The following is a 20,974-nucleotide window of genomic DNA, read 5'->3' as shown; positions in this document are numbered from 1 at the left end:
TAGAGACGATGAACTGGTGGTTTTTTATGGTGGCTTTTTAGAGTGATGATATTAGACGGATGGTGGCTAGTCTTAGAATTCCTTAAAAGAATTAGGGATTATTGAGAAGGAAGATAAATTAATTCCTAAAATAACAAAAAAACATATGGACGATCCTACACCCGTGTGTTATAATCCATCCAATAGCTAAGATTATTCCCTACACTTGTTAGGAAATGTTAACTTCTTATTCTAACCTTGCTCGCTCTCTCTCTCTCTCTATATATATAAACAAAAACCGAAAATTCGAAATGGGTCGGGTTTTCAGGTTTGAAAAGTAACGAATGATACACCAATTACCTTTTGCCTTTACTTTTGATTCATATATCGGAGTATTGGACTTCTCCTCTATTTGATTTTTGACTTTGCTGGCAGTATATACCAATACTAGCCGTTCTTCAAATTCCGGCAATCTACTGTCGGCCGACGCCTCTTCTCCGTCTTCTCCCTAACTGGTATTTGAAACAACCCACTGTTCATGTTCTTCTATTCTTCTTCTATGAAATCGAAATACGTCAATTGAAACTGTTCTTGGTTTTTTTACCATCGATTAGGGTTCCGAATTTGGGGTTTTAGAGCCACGCTCTGATACCAATTAACGGCCTCGGGATTGATTAATCAAATGATTAAAACGTAAATAACAATGATTAAACAAGAATGAAAGTGTATTATTGATTTTGTATTGAAGCGGGACAATATCAATGGTGGTGGCCGAAGGTATTTATACCCTCACCAGCGGTTACATCTGACCATCGCGACGGTTGTAAATACGACGCAACCCTTTGGTAATATTCTTACTAATTACAATAATATACACCAACTATTAACTAATTACACTTTGTACCCTAACTATACTAACAGAACATTCTAACGGAGTTTATCTATCCTATAATAAACTAACGAAATATTTAATGAAACTTTAAAGAGATCGATGATTAACCAACAATTGCAATCTATGTGTGATTGTGTTTTAAGAATGACTTTTTGGTCGGGGTTATTGGATTTTAGAACTTGTTGATTCCAATCACCGAAGGCTAGTCTCAGTTAACAAATTAACGTAAGATGGATTCGGAAAAGGTTAGATTGTATGGGTTGTTTGGGCTCATGGTGTAAAGGTTTGTTTTGGCTTGTAGAGACTGGAAAGTGTTTTGTGTAAAAACAAATTTATTTTTAAAAATAATCATTGTATGGGTAACTGCTAGTCCACCACTAACGGTCTAATCCGAGTACCCCACATGCATGACCAGGCTCATGCCTTCACGCCTCACGGCCTAATCGCCCGTAGACCATGTAGCGTGCTTGCGAACATTGAACGGCTTGTCATTGGACTTTCTTTTGTTAATTAGGTATAACACGACCTTAGAATTAGGAAGCATCGAGAGATTGCTCAATTTAGGGGCAAAAGTTTATAGTGTATTCCCTATAATTGCTAAGGCTATATGGTATGGACACTAATGACCTTGATGGGTGACAATGTGGCTACCAAGGGTGTAATTTTGTTAGGACTAATAAGGGGACAAGCGTGGGGTTCTCCTTGCTATGGTAAAGGTACCAAGAAGTAGAAGGCCAGCTGTGGTGAAGCCAGTGGTTGTGGACATATGGCACACTATTGTGGTGGTAAAGGGTATTAGTGGGGTGAAACTTGGACAAAAACACATACGGGTCCGGCCTCAAATTTTCGGACGAAAACGGGTAAATTTACTGCGCAAAAAAAGGGGGAGGGGGGGACCGGGTCAAAGCTATGCTTCGCCCCTGGCAGGATAGAGGCTTCCACACCAATGTTGCAAAGATGGATAAACGTTAACGAATAATTCCAAATTTTCAATATAACACAACAAATGTGATGCTTTACATAGTATTACTTCTGAACAAAGAACAAGATTATATTTTTAGTACAATCATTATGAAAATCTGTACCAAATAACCGGATTATGTTTCCTTGGAATGCACATACTATGGAACTAATTGGTTTGGAGTTAACTGTACACTTAACCTGGGATCTATAATCCTGATGTGGAGTAACATTCTCCACAAATTTCCTATTCTTGCAATGAGGTAAATGTTTGTCTGAATTGGTTCCCAGTGATTAACTACTACACGCGCCAATGCGGTGAGGAACACAAATGTGGAAATACTACCTGAGATCATGAACAATCCAGCGAAAATTCCTAGATCTAGGCCTGTTGAACCTCCAGATTGATCTTGAGCTGACCCGGAACAATTGGAAAACGAACTGAGCATATTGTCCTCTAAAGTATTTACCTCTCCACTCTGTGTTACCTTCAGAACAGCCTTGGAAATATCATCCACCAATGGTGAACCCTTCCGAAACACCTATACAATATAAAGAAAACCAAAGAATAATGCTAAAAACTAGATTATTTTTATTTGTTTATTTGAAAATAAATGAGATTCATCTTACAAAACCGAATCCGCCAAGTTTGTGGGTATGTCCGAACTTTTCGTAGCTATGACAATAGTTCTTAAGGAAGACATTGGCGTGTGGAACTACAAAGAATGCTGCTGATATATCTCCCTTCTTGAACGCGCTATCATAGTCATCGATAGAATTAATCTGTCTAATTTTCTCTGGCTTAAAATTCAATACGTTCACCATGTAAGGAATGATGAAAGAATTCCGATTGCAGCCAACAAAAGCATTACTTCTCTGAAGATCTAATGATGGTTGAAACTTTGAAATTGTAATAATTGATGAGAGTGTGGCAGTAAAACAGGCAGCAACAATCACGTTTACACAAAACCATGTAGCGAGAACCAACCGCGATAGGTTGTTACTGATCAATTCTCCTGCATCATTAAGTCATCTTTATGCTCTGTAGATTAAGTGAAATAAGACGAAAAATAGCTATTCTGACCTACTAATTAATAATTGACGCAAACCAATGATATTGCAACGACTGTGGAGTAGTAGAGATATCTTAGCGAATGCAAACAACAAGAATAACAAAATAAACTGTAAGACCAAGTTTATTAATTGTTGCTTATTATGTTGATATTTATTTTCATAATTGTAGGATGTTCGTGTAAACGTGTTGTTATAGCGTCACAATATACCCCTTGGTTCCAACAATGGCTTGCGAAAAATGTGTGTTGCTACCAATCATTAAACCGTTGCACCTATTTGAGGGTCTTACTTGCTAACCATCGTGACTGTTTGGTATTCCAATTTAGCCAGTCACTAATAGGCGAACAATCACATTTGTTCGTGTGTCAACCTTTCGCAGACCCAAGCGATAATGCTTGTTCAGCAGCATGTCGCAACTTAACCAAGTTGTGGTCGTTTGGTCCAAACTGTATTTAAGAAACATAATTACGGCTCTCAAACAGCTGGGAGGTAATAATACTATGTAGCTAACTTTTGAGCTCCCACACTGATACGATCCTATATTATTATTATTATTATTATTATTTAAGTTTATCTTTGATTTAGTTTCCTTATTGTAGTCAAATTATGTTTCCTTATTGCTTATCTTTTTCTATTTTTATGTCTTTGTTTTCCTATATATTGTAATCTCATTTAAGAAAAAGAATAAGAAAGAATTATTATTTTGGGTCTCTTTTCTTTTCTTCTCTTGTATTCTTGGGAGATTGACAACTGGTGCTTTCATTGAGAGGTCCTTAGCCTAGATGGCTTTGGAAGAACTCTTGTGAGAGCATCCACAATTACCTCGTTTCACTGGATCCAATCCTGCCCTATGGATCTCTCAAGTGAACGATATTTCCTCTTTTACGCAATCTATGGTGACGAGCGGTTTCCCTATGTTGTTGAATCTTCGATGATGAACCATTCTGGTGGTTCAATGGTTGGCTTCGGAGTTCAGACTTCCTCACTTGGGATGATTTCACTACAACATTGCTTACTCAGTTCCATGATGGTATCGTCAATGCAATTGCCAAGTATGATCATGAAACCATTGTTAATGACGAAGTTACTCAAGGATTGGGGGTTGTGACCTTAGGGGGCATGCAAGTGGTAAATATAAGCAACAAAGTGGTAATTTGATGGTTAATAAAGATGCCAATCAAATTTACAACGATACAATTAGCTCGTTGGCGCTGACACCGTTACAAGGTACAACAACGCGACCCGTGTTGCGCTCCTTGTGGTGGTCCGTTGATATTGGCTCGAATAACACTGGAAGACTCGAATGATGGCCACCGTGGTGCTACGCAGAGACCGTCCTACTTGTCGTTGTACGACTCGAGTGGCGACCGCCATGGCAACGACATTCCGTCCTTGAGGACAAGGACGTTTTCAAGGGGTCGGGAATTGATACGATCCTATATTATTATTATTATTATTATTATTTAAGTTTATCTTTGATTTAGTTTCCTTATTGTAGTCAAATTATGTTTCCTTATTGCTTATCGTTTTCTATTTTTATTTCTCTGTTTTCCTATATATTGTAATATCAATTAAGAAAAAGAATAAAAAATAATTATTATTTTGGGTCTCTTTTCTCTTCTTCTCTTGTGTTCTTGGGAGATTGACGGTTGTCTCGAATAAACCGTAACACACACATTCCTGTTAATAAAATTTTCAAATGTTTTACTTACTCTAATATGGGATATCGAAAGATTTCCAAATCTCTTATCTGTTAGGTGCTTTCTATTACGATTATGAACATACAAGTGTTCTAAATTTTACTAATCAACCATATAAAGAAACCTTAATTACTGTCCATAGGGGTCTAACTATATATATCCCGGCTTTACAGGTGCTAACAAAAAAAAGCCCAATCATTTCCTTTTTTCCAATGATCATAGATTGTTATATGTAAAGGATTTATGACTTATCATAAAAAACTTGATGCAAGAATGGGGACTTACTATGCGAAAATGACAAAACTGCGACTGCGAACAATAGCATCTTGCTAATATACTCAAAGGTGGATGTTGCAACAAATTCTTTGTTCCCATGAACGTGTTCATTAAGCCAGACAACTGAAACTGTGCCTATTGTCATTGCCAATAATATAATCCACAACTTTGTTGTGAAGGCATAAAAGAAGATAAATCTTTCCTTCATAGGATTTGGTTTTAAAGGCACCACCATGACTAGTCCTGAGTCCATATAAGGTTGTGAAAACTCAACATACTCGTACCGATCTGCCATTATTTCGGTATCACCAACAACTGCGTCTAAGGTCTGCATGATACAAGAAAACTTTAAAAAGAAGACTAAAATATATATTATGTACTCATGTGTACATGTGGGATGTTCATATGTAGTCCTGAGTCTTGATTACTAAGTGCAACTGTTCTAGAGATATGCTAGTGAGTTTAAAGTATTATATTTCAACTTTAAAAAATCTCAAATTTAAAAAGAAGGTTCGCCTAAAATCTTCCACGTGTACATTCCTAGATTATCCATGTGGCCGACGGGTTTTGCATCCACGTATGCATGTTGTAGACGAAAAGTACATGTTTATTTTGATGATTTTCCATTTCTTAGTAGTGCATGTAGAGGTATTGGATTCATTATGCAACTATAAAGCTTAGGCAAAATTACAATACCTTGTTATGAACTTCAGCCACCATGTCATCATACGATCCATTATAGGGAATAAAGACATACGACAATGAATAATTGAGCTTCTTCAGAGCAGCTTTAAAAACATTTATTGAAAATCCTGTTACATAGGTTTCATTCTTGCTAGGATCATAACTAACATTGACAAATTGCTTGAAAGCACCTCTTGCTGGCACACCAATCCTTAGTGGTTTTCCTTCATTTCTCTGAACCCGACCGATTGGAATTCCTTGAGTACCACCAGGCCAATATATCAAATTGAGGTTGTCCTTTCCAGTTCCAAGTTTATCGTTTAAGAAACCGAACTCTGGTGACCAAAACTCAATATCTCTATAGCTTCTGCCAATTACATTGATAATGCGAAATGTTGGAAGTTGAGATAGTTTTCCATCTTTGAAGCTTATGCTCCCGCTTACGCCTTTGAGTTTAGTGTGTGTGATGATATGTGACAAGTTCATTGACGAACTAGACACATTTAAAACTTGAATTGCTTTAACAACAAGTGAAGTTGCATCATAAGCGCGTAGCGCGTAAATACTAGGATTCAGATATTCTTCATTGGGATATTTGTTTCTATATCTTTTTCGAAACTTAAGCTTGAACTTTGAAAAATGCTCATTGGTATCTGCAAAGTTGGTTTTGAATCCAACAACACCCTGCATGCTCATGATAACAGATTGGTCAACTGAATCAAGAAGGCTTGATATTTCATCTGAAATGATCCATACATAACCCTTTTCCATCATGCCCAACTGCTTTGCTTTCTTAAAAAATAGAACACATGATTTTGGAGATGATTTTAGAAGTATGAACACCCTATTTTCCTTCATCTTGAGCTTTTTAAACTCTTTGGTAATGTAGCTGCTTGGGTTTGACAGAGAATGCAAGGGAGGAAATATTAAGGGGCGTGCGATGGTTGAATCGACCACTTCGAGTGCATCAGAAAGTAGTGTTAAGAGACCAGGACTGGACCTAAATGTACTGTGATCTTCATAAATTGGTGTCACTTTTCGCCAACTGAAATAACCAACTATGGCAGCAATGCATTGCATATGGACTTTGACATCATGACTCATTTGAATAAATGATTGCATTGCTGCTGATTCTGGAAATGAGGATGTTGCCGTTGGAGTTAGAGAAATGATTGGGATGTTCTTGGTGGCTCTATCAAACTCAGAAACTAAATTGGCTTCTTGAGGACCAATTGTTCCAATAATTGCTTGAACTTGTTCCTTCACCAGGTCCATTACTGTTTCAAAAAGAAATTTCGTCCTCAGAAAAGTTTTGTTTCTGAGTTCCAACACTTGAAATGGATACTGCTATAGCTATACCACTCTTATCTGTTTTCACACCATCAAACGGTCGTTCACAAAACACTCAAGAGGCCAATTTGAACTAAAAAGTCAAACCTTTGAAATTTAAAATTATTTGTCAGAACAGTCATTTGAACAATATTGGACGACCTTTCTAACCATAGGGGTTCAAAATATAAAACTTATTGGTCAGAACAGTGGTCGATCTGACCATAGACTGTCAGACTTTGAAACTTTTTTCCTATCAAAACGGCCGTCCAGCCTTTACTCGAATGGCCGGATTACAGGCACGTCAGACGTTGTGAGTATAGTTGCCCCCCTCCCATGGATCTGTAAATATACTTATTAGAGCAACTTATACACTTATTTGTAACATAGATCTCTATAAAAGACAAGATTGTTTCTAAATATATTAATAAAGCTCATCATCATATACCTTCTGCCACTAGCTTAGCATTAATGTATAGTGTATATTTTCAATTTGATATCACTATCTAATGACTAAATTATATATAAAAGTGTTGTATTGCATAGTATATAACACTATTACATATTTGATACATACTATTGTATTTATGTAATATAAGACTAATACACACATCCAATACACATTAGTATATATATGTAATACAACACATGTGCATTACATCGACTTTTATTTTTTATTTTTTTTTTCATATAATACAACACTACTGCATTATACAATACACAAATATTGAATATATGCAATTAAACACTATTGAACATAAAATTACATGGTGATACACATGTGTAGTACAACAGTATCACACGGCAATACGCATGTGCATTAAAACGCCTTTTTTTATTTTTTTTCGGTAAAGGGTAAAAAATATAAGAATAGAAGAAACAAAAATTTTGAAAATATTTTTTTATTTTTAATTAAAATAATTCTTTATGAGTTCTTAAATTATGAGTTTTCTCGTGATCCTCTTCATATATATATATATATATATATATATATATATGTATATGGTAGGGGTGAGAAAAAACCGAATTAAATGAATCGAAACCGAATTAACCGAAAAAACCACACCAAAAAAACCAAACCAAAGCATTAACCGACAGTTAATTTTTTGTTTGTTTGGAAAACCGAAATTTAGGTTTCGATTCGGTTATCCAATTTTAAAAAACCGAAAAAAACCGAACCGAACTGAACCGATTGATGATGATAAAGATTATTAAGATGATGAGGAATGGATTAAGCTTTTAAGATAAACAAATAAGATGATGAATGAAGATCATGACTAAGCTTATAATGTTTTTTAATTTTTAATCTCTATTCATTAACTTTGTATTCGTATAGTTCCAAGTAACACGTGCCTATTTTTGTTTATTAAATTCAATATATATGTGGACTGTGGTACTCTAAAGCGTTCTTTTACAAGCTTAAAATACGCATTTTCATTTTTAAAGTTTTTTTTGGCAATGTCAACACATAACTGAAGAAAACCGAAAATAACCGAACCGAAACCGAAATTAACCGAAAACCGAGAAACCGGAAAACCGAAAACCGAACGGTTTGCATATTCAAATAACCGATTACTTCGGTTTCGGTTTGGGTTTTGCCTAATAACCGAACCGAACCGAACCGTGTTCAGCCCTAATATAGGGTAAGATTAAAATAAAAACCCACTTGAGTTGTGAAAACACTAGAAATCCATTCTCAACCATATGTTTTTAATTAAAGTTTTAAACTTGTGGTGCATAATTAAAGTTAATAAAAAATATAAAAATAAATATAATTTTTTCTCTCTCCTGAAAACATATATAAAAATTAGTAAAAAAATGTTAAAAAATAGCAAAACAATTTCTTTTTGATTTTTCGATGTTTGTATTAAATGTAACAACATATATTACATGTGCAAAAAAAAAAAAAACGATGTTACATAGAGTTTTCACAACTCAAATGGGTTTTTATTCTATACTTCCCCTATATATATATACACATATATATATATATATGTATATCTACCTATACTAACAAAAAAATAATGAGGATGGCGTGACAGACAGCTCCATATTCTTTCTTGGCTAAAGTTTCTTCCTCAAATTCCTAATATCTATTTATAGACAATTTAAGAACTTTTCATATTATATAAAAGATTATATATATTCTAAAATTGAACAATTCCTTATAAAACAAATAACGTTTAATGCAATTTACATGTGAAAATATAAACCTAAAAATGGAATTAAAATATTGAACCAATTTCAATTTTAATTTGTAATATATAATAATGTTATGCATAATAATATAAAAAATGTACCAATAATAATAATAATAATAATAATAATAATAATAATAATATACGATTTCTTAGATTACATGTGCATTTAAAAATTAAATCATTTTCCTTAATATCTTAACTTTTTTAAATATCTATATTTTGTAACATAACAACAAAAACATGTATACAAATATATTATCTATTTAAAAAAATTTTCATATGTAAAAAACGGATATACATAAAAAGAAAAAAAGAATTTAGGGATTTGTGACATTAATAGCTAATCAACCCAATATTTATTCAATATAACAAAATTTGAATTGTTTCAAAAATTTATATTTAGTTTTTTTTATTTGTTTCAAATGATTTATTGTATTAATTTCCCATTGACAAATTCCATGTAATACATGGGTTCTAAAGCTAGTGTATATATATATATATAGGGGAGGGGTATTTTAAAAACTATGTTGAATTTTAAGAACTTAAGAACTCAATTCATGGTCACACATTTAAATAAATGGATTAGAATATGTGGTTGAAATTAAATCTGACCAAAAAGTCAAAGTAGGAGAGAGAATAAAGATGTAACTGGTTATACTAACTTTTACGTCAATTACACATATGTAAAAAGTCGACTCGGTGCGTAAAAGTTTCTGTAAATTTTTTACGTGTATTTAACCTACATATATTACGCATGTGTAAAAAAATTCAAAAAAAATAAAATTTTACATTGAGCTCTTTCGAGTTCTTAAAACTTAAAGGGGTTATCATTTGAAATCCCTTCTATATAACATATATTCAATACTCACCTTCATAATATGAGCGAGCAGGGTTACCATGAGAATCCCTCAGTTGCAAAATGGGGCAAGAACAAGTATCATTCATAATCTTGCAAAGATCATGGACAGCCATCTCCATGGCTATCTTCTGTTCTCTCCCAACACGAGAACTTTGTGCAAGCACACCACCTATCTTCAGTTGGTGTTTTGAACAATTTCGTGTCTTTTCGTGGTTTGCATGCACACTACAGATTTCAAGAATGAAAGCGCCAATGAGAAGCCACAAACAGGTAGAGAGTCTCATCTTCGATCAGATCAGTAGAGTAGTTGACTTTAAACGATGAACATGGCTGTAATTGGCTATTATTGTTCCATGCTTTGAACAAGTAATAGTATACGTCTTTATGTCAACTAAGCTGACAATACGAGCAATAATGTAGGAGGGTGTGGCTTTTGTCATATTTTGACGGAGCCAAGAAGCTTTACTTGGTCTTTACTAACTCCATTTGTATATTCAAAATTTAGAAGATAGCATTAATAACAATAGGGTGGGGGGGACCAAATTTGACTTGCATGTACCGGCCTAAATGTATAGTTTTCTTAACCTCTACATTACATTAACTGTCTTTGAAAGATATCGAATAATTGTTTTTCATTAAAACTTAAAAGGTGGGTATTAAACGCATCTCAAGTGGTAAGGCTATTTGTAGTGCAGAGCTATAAAATAGGAGGATTTTTTATATGTGATGCTACGTTAGCAGAGAGCTATTTTCATTTTAGGGGTGCAGTAGTGTTATAGTCCAAAAATCACCTCCCCCCTTATCCCCCCTTTATTGCCCCACATATCAGTGGGGAGGGGGTGTTCTCGCCTAATGTCACCCAAAAATCCCCCATTTGTCGCCCAATTACGCATAGACTAAAGGGCATGATGTTTTGGAAGGAGATAGAGAGATAGAGAGAGCCCACATAGAGCCTAGGATGAGAGGAGAGAGAGAGAGAGAAGAAAGAGTTTGGAATTACAAGCATTTGTAGATTGTGTGTGAGTGGGTAAAGCTTTAGAGAGGAGAGAGAAGGTGTGTGTGTGATTAGGTAGTTTGGTTTTGAAACCACTCCAAACCAGTGGAGATGCCCTAATAACATAACTAATTTTTAGTGTAACATCTTGGATTTTTCGTATTTGTTTATCCTATTTGGGAATGCAATTCGAACCTTTTATATTAATAAAAACTTGAATTTTATTTGGTTTAACCTATTTTATACTCACAACTTTCAAACTCATCAAATTGTGCTTAAAAATCCTTAAAATTGCTTAAAACAGCTAAAAATCGCACTTATGGAAGTATATGAAGTATTTTTTTTTACTAAAAATCAAGAAACTTAAGTCCCGAGTTAAGTCTTATAATGTCACAATAAGTCCAAATTCATTTTCTTGTTTTCATGGCCGGAATCTTGAAGTTATTTGACTTGATTTTGTAATTAATTGCTTAATTCGTTTCTTAATCGAGTTACTATCCAATAAACAAGATTTAGGGTTTTGTGTATAATCAAAACATGCCATAAAACCCTAAATCATTACATAAGCCACCATATCTGAATTCACGAAATTCCCTTCCTCCATTGTTGATTTCTACAAAGTTTATTCAAGTTCTTCAAGCTTTTGTTGACTTTCAAGTTCCAAGACCCGTTGACCTCAAATTATTCTTAGTTCTAACCATTGTTCGGGTAATTTGTCTTATTTGTTTTTGTATATTTTTTATTCACTTAACAAAAGCTCTAAATCAATTTTTGGGATAGAGGGAGTCTTGGTGGTCAATTTGATCCAAATCCGTTTTAGGGCATAATAGTCAAAATATAAATATTTGACTATCCGATTTCTCTATCTTCTTTTCAAAACTACCTTTTGAGCCAGAAGACTTTGATATTTGTTTTGAAAATTTCAGTGTACTGATCCAAACCCGCCTCCCGACTCAAAGTTCAGATTCTAAACATTATCTAAATCTTTAAAATGCCATAACTTGAGTTATGAATATTCGTTTAATCCACATTATTCTTGGTTTTTAATTCTAGTTTAATGTCTCAAAGTTCCTGGTCAGTTCATTTCTGTGACAATTGAGACCAAATTTGACTTGCATGTACCTGCCTAAATGTATAGTTTTCTTAACCTCTACATTACCTGACAATTGTCTTTGAAAGATATTGAATAATTGTTTTTCATTAAAACTTAAAAGGTGGGTATTAAATGCATCTCAAGTGGTAAGGCTATTTGTAGTGCAGAGCTATAAAATAGGAGGATTTTTTATACGTGATGCTACGTTAGCGGAGAGCTATTTTCATTTTAGGGATGCAGTAGTGTTATAGTCCAAAAATCACCTCCCCCCTTATCCCCCCTCTATTGTCCCACATATCACTGGGGGAGGGGGTGTTCTCGCCTAATGTCACCCAAAAATCCCCCATTTGTCGCCCCATTACGCATAGACTAAAGGGCAAGATGTTTTGGAAGGAGATAGAGAGATAGAGAGCCCACATAGAGCCTAGGATGAGGAGAGAGAGAGAGAGAGAGAAGAAAGAGTATGGAATTACAAGCGTTTGTAGATTGTGTGTGAGTGGGTAAAGCTTTAGAGAGGAGAGAGAAGGTGTGTGGGTGATTAGGTAGTTTGTTTTTGAAACCACTCCAAACCAGTGGAGATGTCCTAATAACATAACTAGTTTTTAGTGTAACATCTTGGATTTTTCGTATTTGTTTACCCTATTTGGGAATGCAATTCGAACCTTTTGTATTAATAAAAACATGAATTTTATTTGGTTTAACCTATTTTATACTCACAACTTTCAAACTCATCAAATTATGCTTAAAAATCCTTAAAATTGCTTAAAACGGCTAAAAATTGTATTTATGGAAGTATATGAACTATTTTATTTTTGCCAAAAATCAAGAAACTTGAGTCTCTAGTTAAGTCTTATAATGTCACGATAAGTCCAAATTCATTTTCTTGTTTTCATGGCCGGAATCTTGAAGTTATTTGACTTGATTTTGTAATTAATTGCTTAATTCGTTTCTTAATCGAGTTATTATCCGATAAACAAGATTTAGGGTTTTGTATATAATCAAAACATGCCATAAAACCCTAAATCATTACATAAGCCACCATCTATGCATTCACGAAATCCCCTTCCTCCATTGTTGATTTCAACAAAGTTTATTCAAGTTCTTCAAGCTTTTGTTGACTTTCAAGTTCTAAGACCCGTTGACCTCAAATTTCTCTTAGTTCCAAACATTGTTCGGGTAAGTTGTCTTCTTTGTTTTTGTATATTTTTTATTCACTTAACAAAAGCTCTAAATCAATTTTTGGGAACGAGGGAGTCTCGGTGGTCAATTTAATCCCAATCCGTTTTAGGGCATAATAGTCAAAATATAAATATTTGACTATCCGATTTCTCTATCTTCTTGTCAAAACTACCTTTTGAGCCAAAAGACTTTGATGTTTGTTTTGCAATTTTGAGTGTACTGATCCGAACCCGCCTCCCGACTCAAAGTTCAGATTCTAAACATTATCTAAATCTTTAAAATGCCATAACTTGAGTTATGAATATTCGTTTAATCCACATTATTCTTGGTTTTTAATTCTAGTTTAATGTCTCAAAGTTCCTGGTCAGTTCATTTCTGTGACAATTGAGACAAAACCAAGTACACCTTAGTACGTATTTACCGATTAAGCAATTAAACGCTTATTATGTAACGAACGAACGATTAACCGAACGGGTCTGGTTATGACCCAGATATCCCAGGGAGCCATCTATAAGTGATATACGTTTAATATAATCTAGCATATTAGTATTATGGCCTTAGTACGATAGCAAACCAGTTAAATGAATGCATACTCGTTTAACTACCCGCTATAGATTTAAACGCGAAAGATAGTTACAAAACAAGCATTGTATCATCCGTTAAGTCGAAAAAGATTTACAAAACACTTAGTGAGAATGTTTTAAGCGATCCGTGAAAATATTTTCGATTTTTACAAACAAATAATATGTTTTTATAAATTTACACAAAAATAATCAAAAAACACTCGTTTGGAGTGGTTTCAAATATTTTTCGCGCCAAAAACTGAACCCGAAATAAATTTGGACTTGGATTTTCATGTACGGGCTTGCAAATTCAAAAATTTGTGCCAAAATGGGCCCTAGGGGGGGCCAAACCCATCCCGGCCGCAAGGGGTAATACCCCCCCCCCCTTAACATTTCATTATATAATAACTTCTAAGATATTTTAACATATGATTTTCATAATTTCTAGAGATTTCTAGCTGTGTTCTTCAGCCAAGATCAAAAACCCTAGGTAAAACTTCATTTTAATCAACTTTTACAACTTGTTAATCTTGTTCAATATCACATAAGCATAGTTTGATTACCAAAAATCATTCCTAACCATGCAAAAATCCTGAAAATTGTCCAAAAACATGTTTTGATCATAAAAATGGTTGGGAACCTGTTTTGATATTTTTTTTTTGCCATAAACACGGATTATAGGGTTTAAACGGTGTTTTTACGGTTCAAAAGTTCGGTTTAATACCCTAACCGAAACCCTAAGTTCTAAGGCTGCCATATTGACGAAACATGCTTGATTTAAATATAGGACCTGTAACTAGCTTGCATAGAAGTACAAGAACCTGAGAACTTGATTAGAACAGCGAAAATGAACCAAAATCGCTAAGGTAATACTGAATCACTCGATTACGGGATGTTTAGGTTAGATTGTGATGTGCATATTTTTAGGTCATGAAATTTTGCAGGAACATCAGGAACCATATCATTGAGTACCTGACCAAATTTGCTAATTTTTTAACCATCCGAAAATATTTGACGAATTTATTACCGATTTGGAGCGTTTATTTGGGAAAAATACTTAGAATGCTTGAAAAATCATGAAATTTTCTGGGGAACTCATATTTGGTATAATATGATCACATATGAAATTTGGGGTTATTTGAAAAACCTTAAGTATGTTTTATGGATTCGCATTTATTCGGGTTTTCATAGTCGTTTTTGGCTCAAAAAAGGTATTTGGTATGATTTTTAGCTTCTAGAATTGTTACAGGTTGTTTTGGGATATATTTTAATCACTCAGGAATTTTTGCGGATTTTTTGGAAATCGTTTGGTATAAATGGACGATTTTCGGGCTAAATATAGCATATAAAATGAACTTTTATAAAATAATATATAAGTAAATAATTCCAAAAATATTTTTATAAAAATATACATATTTTAATTGATAACTGGCTAAGTTTTTATAATTTAATGATTAACGGATAATTAATTGTGCTAATTGAAAATTAAACAAATTCAATTTTGATAAAAACCGACAAGTTCGTGATTAACGAACCTGTTGGAATATCAGAGCACCAAGTGTCACACCCCAACCTAAGGCGGAAATAGCGGCGCGTGATCCGATTGTTCACAGCTCGAAGATACTATCATAAGTAAAATGTGACAATATCTATTAAGTTAATTATTTCCAAATATAGTGCACAAATATTCAAAGTACAAGCCAATAATATAATACATGTAATCCAATCAAGATTTGAATAATATTTGTCTTTATTAAAATTCTAAGGTCTTTCTAAGTGTCCATACTTCAACTTCAATTCAATGGCAACATGCATATGCGTAGAAAACAAAGTTTGTCAACAACAACAACACATGTTGAGTGAGTTTATCACCAGTTTTGCAAGTATATTTGATCAATCACACACAATTAAACATTTGCTAATTTTTGAGATATATATAATATGAAATACGCATATGTCCCCAAAACGTTTAGAAAACTTAGTAAAAAAATATTATAATCCAAAAGGCCTTAAAATAATAAAATATATATATTAAAATAATTCCTAAAATTAAATTATTTAACTTTTATAGTCCCATTAGTTAGTTTTTTATTTTTTATATTTTTATTGTAGTTCGTGAGGTTCGATCGCTTCGGTTACTTTAACGCACATTCGTTTGTATTTCAAGTTTATCCTCAATTTCAAGGTGAGTTTCTCACACCCCCCCTTTTTAACGCTTTTATGTTTTTGTCGGTAGCATATATATCCTATCGAGTCAATTGTTTACTTGTTCATTTATAAAACTGCAATTCAAATCATGGACTTGTGTGTTTACTTGATTACTTGCTCAAAACTTACTTGCACATGGTATCATGAATAAGTAGATCATACGCCCCCCTTTGCACTCAGGACCATTTTGTTATGAGTGGAAAAGAGCCTCATTATCCGAGTACGTTGGTTGTTACCAACTGGAAAGGACCTTACTTGCGCAATTATCCGAGTACGTTGGTTATTACCAACTGGAAAGGTCCTTACTTGCTCGATTTACACATGTCTCATGGAATTGTATGGTTTTACTATTATATATCAAAACTTGTGTGAACTCACCAACTATTCATTTAGTTGACCTTTATTTTATATATATGTAACGCCCGGATATTCTCGTTAAGCGGCCTCACGTTTGTAAAGTTTGTGTAATAAGCGGGATTTGATTTGTTAAGTTGAGGGGCCTCACGATATTTCTTAAAATCCATTTATCAAGCTTTAGGAACAAGTTAACCCAGTTAGCAAGTAGGGGGGTCTGAATAGTAATTTTCCCAAAGTTATAACAATTTGGCCGCCCCCTCCCTCATTCTAGCGATCTAACCAGAAAAGAGCAGCCCCGATCATGATTTTTCATTATTTCAGACATTCTCAAGTTATATTTAATCAAGTCAAGGTTTGTTCTATCCTGTGGAATATCTTTTTCATCTCTAACCCATTGCTATTGCTCATTCTTTGATCGAGTGTTCCTTTAGGTCAAAACCGGAGGCTGCCCAATTAAGCTACTTCAAGAGGTTAAAGATTAGGGTTTCTTGTTTTAATAACTCCCTAGATATTTCATTTACATAATACTAAAATATCATGGTCATTAGAATTGGCTAGCTTGGTCAATTGTCGTTAGTTTGAAAACTAGGTTTCGGATGTTTAAATCGTTAAGTGTTGCGTTTCGCGTATTTTTTGAGAGAATTACCAACCTAAACAGATTGTTAGTATTAGGATGATATACGAGCTATGAAAATATTGATTTTTATTAAAGCAGGGCTGATTTGGTTGGTGATTATTCAAATGGTTCGCTAGAGCGTGAATTGCTGTTTAATCGTTAATTCGTGTGTTTTACAAGAGAATTGCCGACCCAATCAGCTCGTTAGTGTCGTGTGGACGTATTGGCTGTAATAACACTACATTATATATATGCGGGGCTGAGTTGGTTGGTGATTACTTAGATGGCTAGATAACACGTGAATTAGACACAGTTAACGTAAATTGGGTGTAGTTTGGAACCCTTTGGTCCCTGATCTTATCTAAGGGTGGTTTTGATAAATTAAAGGCCTCGGGGGCTTAAATCATGTTAGAATGTCTCGTAGAGAGAGCGAGTCGATGCCGTTTAGTTAGTAATTGTTGTGTGCAACTTGACATGCTTTTGACTTTGAGTGATCACTTAGTGGTTCTCTAGCTCGTCGATAGTCGTGTGACCCGTGTCAGGTGAGTTTCATGATGCCCTTTTTAATATTTTTATGTTTCGGGCTAGCATACACACCTCATTACGTTTTTATCCGTTTAAACAATTTAGATGATATTGCAAAGACCAATTACAGTTGTATATTTTGAACTCATATATTATTTATTGTCTATGCTTGAGGATGCTATTTAGTTGATGTTTGACTAAATTGTATGTGTGTGTGGCCATTATTACCCGTTTAAACCGTGTGGACGATATTGCATAGACTTTACTATATTTGTTTATTTTGTGTGTGTGCGTATATATATATATATATATATATATATATATAGTCTATGCTTGAGGAATTTACTTAGTTGGTGTTTGACTATATTATATGTGTGTGTGGCTACTGATATGAATGTTTTTGTTAAATCGTGACCGGTTTACATAAATTACATAAGTCCTTGACCTGGTGTTTAGTGACTTGGGTGAGGAGGCCCGCGTTATGTGTTTGACTAAGGAAAACCACTGATGTGAATGTTTTTATAAAGCCGTGACCGGTCAAATAGAGGATAAAATTCCTTATAAACCTTTTAATGTTTAAGATGAGGAAGTCCCCCAACAGTTTATATGTCCTAGGGGTAATTGGATTACTTGAGTCCTTTACTTCATGTTTACTGACTTGGGGTGAGGAGGCCCGTGTTGCATGCTTGACTGATGAAAAATAATATTTTTATAATATTATTGTTATATTTATTGATTTAAATTGATTTCTAAATGTCATTTATAATAACATGAATTCACTCCGACTTTGTGTGTATGTTAGATTGATTTTCAGGTTGATGAGTCAGAGGATACCACTTGGACGTGCTCAAGGTTACCCAAATGGTTGAAGGCATATCTAGTCGAGGAACTTTAATAAAACAAACAGTCTTTTCTTTTATTGTATGAACCTATTTTAAGTATTTTGTTTGGATGCGTTTCCCGGTTTTGGGTTTGCACTTGTTAACTTTTTCGTTGCATGTCACTCTAGACCCATTTTAATAAATTGAAAATGATTTTGACTTTTATATTTGGATCTTATGGTATGATTACCAACTGTTTGACTCATGGGTTTGGGGGTTTTACAAGTTGGTATCACTGTTCGAGGGATCCGGGCATCCTTTGATGCTTGGACTTAAACTATGAATGGGATGAAGACTAGAAATACCAACAATGGGTAGCTGCACGCCAAGAGGTAACCCTTTTGTTTTATAGGTAATAGAGTTTCTTTTGTGTGCATAAGTTGTTTAAGTGTGGGATAGAATGCTAATATAGTTAAGAACAGGGGGTGGTTGGGACGGACGGGTAAAGTAAATGAATAATCACACTTGATCATTGTTATTAGCAGTTTACCACTACCTTCCATGTTCTAAATGCTGCTTGTGCTTGATTGTGTTAGAATTCTGTCTTTGTAAGGATAAGATGTAAGACCCCGAATCCCGGGAATCCTACAGTTGGTAATCACATCCACAAATTCACAAAAATTTAAAACCAAACGATTCTTTGTATTTAAAACAAGTTCAGAGTAAATAACAGCGGAAAAATTTAAGTATTAAAAATCCCAAAACACGGGTACAGGTGTCCAAAATCAATTGTAAATAAAATATTCGTTTTATTTGAAATCTTCATCTCATTAAAATCGTTTCAGAGTAGTAAACAGCGGAATAGATAACATCAAAATTCCCAAAACCAGGGAAAGTGACAAAAATTAAAATTTAAATACTTATGGTAATAATTTAAAAGAAACAGTTTACGTTATTAATTCTTCGACTAGATGTGCCTTCAGCCGTCCGAGTAGTCTCTAGCACGTCCGAGCGGAAATCTCTAATCCTTAACCTGAAAGTCAATCTAACATACACACAAAGTCAGCTTGAGCTGAGTGAGTTCAAGTTTTCATAAACAATAATTCATACTTTATTTCAAAGCTATAGTTATAAACAATAGAGAAGGTATAAATAAAATAAACTATATATAATTCACCAGGTAATACAATCATCGTCGAACACACGTACACGGGCCTCTCCACCACGAGTCAAGACTCGAGTAATATATTTGACCCGGACGCCGTAAGACCTAAGCATGTGACACGAGCCTCCTCACCCCGAGTCATCCCCAAGTATTATATTTAACTCGGTCACAGTTTAATAAAACAAAATCACGTAACACGAGCCTCCTCACCCCGGGTCATTCCCAAGTAATATATTTGACTCGGTCGAGGTTTAACATCCAAACACGTGATACGGGCCTCCTCACCCCGGGTCTTCCCCAAGTAATATATTTGACCCGACCACGGTTCATAATACGACGGGCCTCCTCACCCCGGGTCTTCCCCAAGTAATATATTTGACCCAGCCGCGTCAATAATAACATTCAGGGCCGAGAAAACGTACAACCCAAACACGTAACATTCAGCGCATGCAAACACAAAGTAGGCATACGCAACATTCAGTAGTCGAGACGACTACAAACATTCAGGGTCGAGCAAACGTACAACCCAAACACGTAACATTCGGCGCATGCAACACAAGTTAGGCATACGCAACATTCAGTAGTCGAGACGACTACAAACATTCAGGGTCGAGCAAACGTACAACCCAAACACGTAACATTCGGCGCATGCAACACAAGGTAGGCATACGCAACATTCAGTAGTCGAAACGACTACAACATCGCCAAATATAGGCCAAGCAATAATGTATATACATATATATATATATATATACATATATGTATACATACATATATATATACATACATATATATATACATATATATATACATATATATATACATATGTATATATAGAAAACGTACAACCCAAACACGTAACATTCAGCGCATGCAAACACAAAGTAGGCATACGCAACATTCAGTAGTCGAGACGACTACAAACATTCAGGGTCGAGCAAACGTACAACCCAAACACGTAACATTCGGCGCATGCAACACAAGGTAGGCATACGCAACATTCAGTAGTCGAGACGACTACAAACATTCAGGGTCGAGCAAACGTACAACCCAAACACGTAACATTCGGCGCATGCAACACAAGGTAGGCATACGCAACATTCAATAGTCGTATATATATATATATGTATATATATATGTATATATATATATGTATATATATATATATATGTATATATATATATATATACATACATATATATGTATATATATATATATACATATATATATATATATACATACATATATACATATATATATATATATATATATATATATATTTAACATCCCAAGGCCTACCATTGCTAGCAAGCCTATATAAATTCGTTTAAAAACATTTCAAGAGTTTAAATATCAAAACGGGATTATAAAACATTCCAAGAGTTTAATATAAAAACGAGATTATAAGACATTCCAAGAGTTTAAATATAAAAACGGGATTATAAAACATTCCAAGAGTATAAATATAAAAAACGAGATTATAAAACATTCCAAGAGTT

The 20,974-nt window shown here is 34.3% G+C and overlaps 1 protein-coding gene across 1 annotated transcript; it reads right to left on the bottom strand.

The window, feature by feature from the left end:
• Window positions 1-1,992: 1,992 nt before the first annotated feature.
• LOC143622007 (glutamate receptor 2.7-like) lies at window positions 1,993-10,238 on the bottom strand. Its single transcript, XM_077093266.1, has 5 exons — window positions 9,965-10,238; window positions 5,578-6,842; window positions 4,891-5,209; window positions 2,462-2,847; window positions 1,993-2,373 (listed from the first exon to the last, which is right to left on the bottom strand). The coding sequence occupies exons 1-5, from the start codon at window positions 10,236-10,238 to the stop codon at window positions 1,993-1,995; spliced, it is 2,625 nt and encodes an 874-aa protein (XP_076949381.1).
• Between the last annotated feature and the right edge of the window lie 10,736 nt (window positions 10,239-20,974).

The sequence above is a fragment of the Bidens hawaiensis genome, unplaced genomic scaffold (assembly GCF_021521415.1).
Source record: "Bidens hawaiensis isolate Kalapana, Puna unplaced genomic scaffold, B.hawaiensis_p1.1 tig00003004_1, whole genome shotgun sequence".
NCBI classification, from domain to species: domain Eukaryota; kingdom Viridiplantae; phylum Streptophyta; class Magnoliopsida; order Asterales; family Asteraceae; genus Bidens; species Bidens hawaiensis.
Note: the sequence above shows the minus strand (reverse complement) of the source record. Positions and strands in the feature narration are given on the sequence as shown.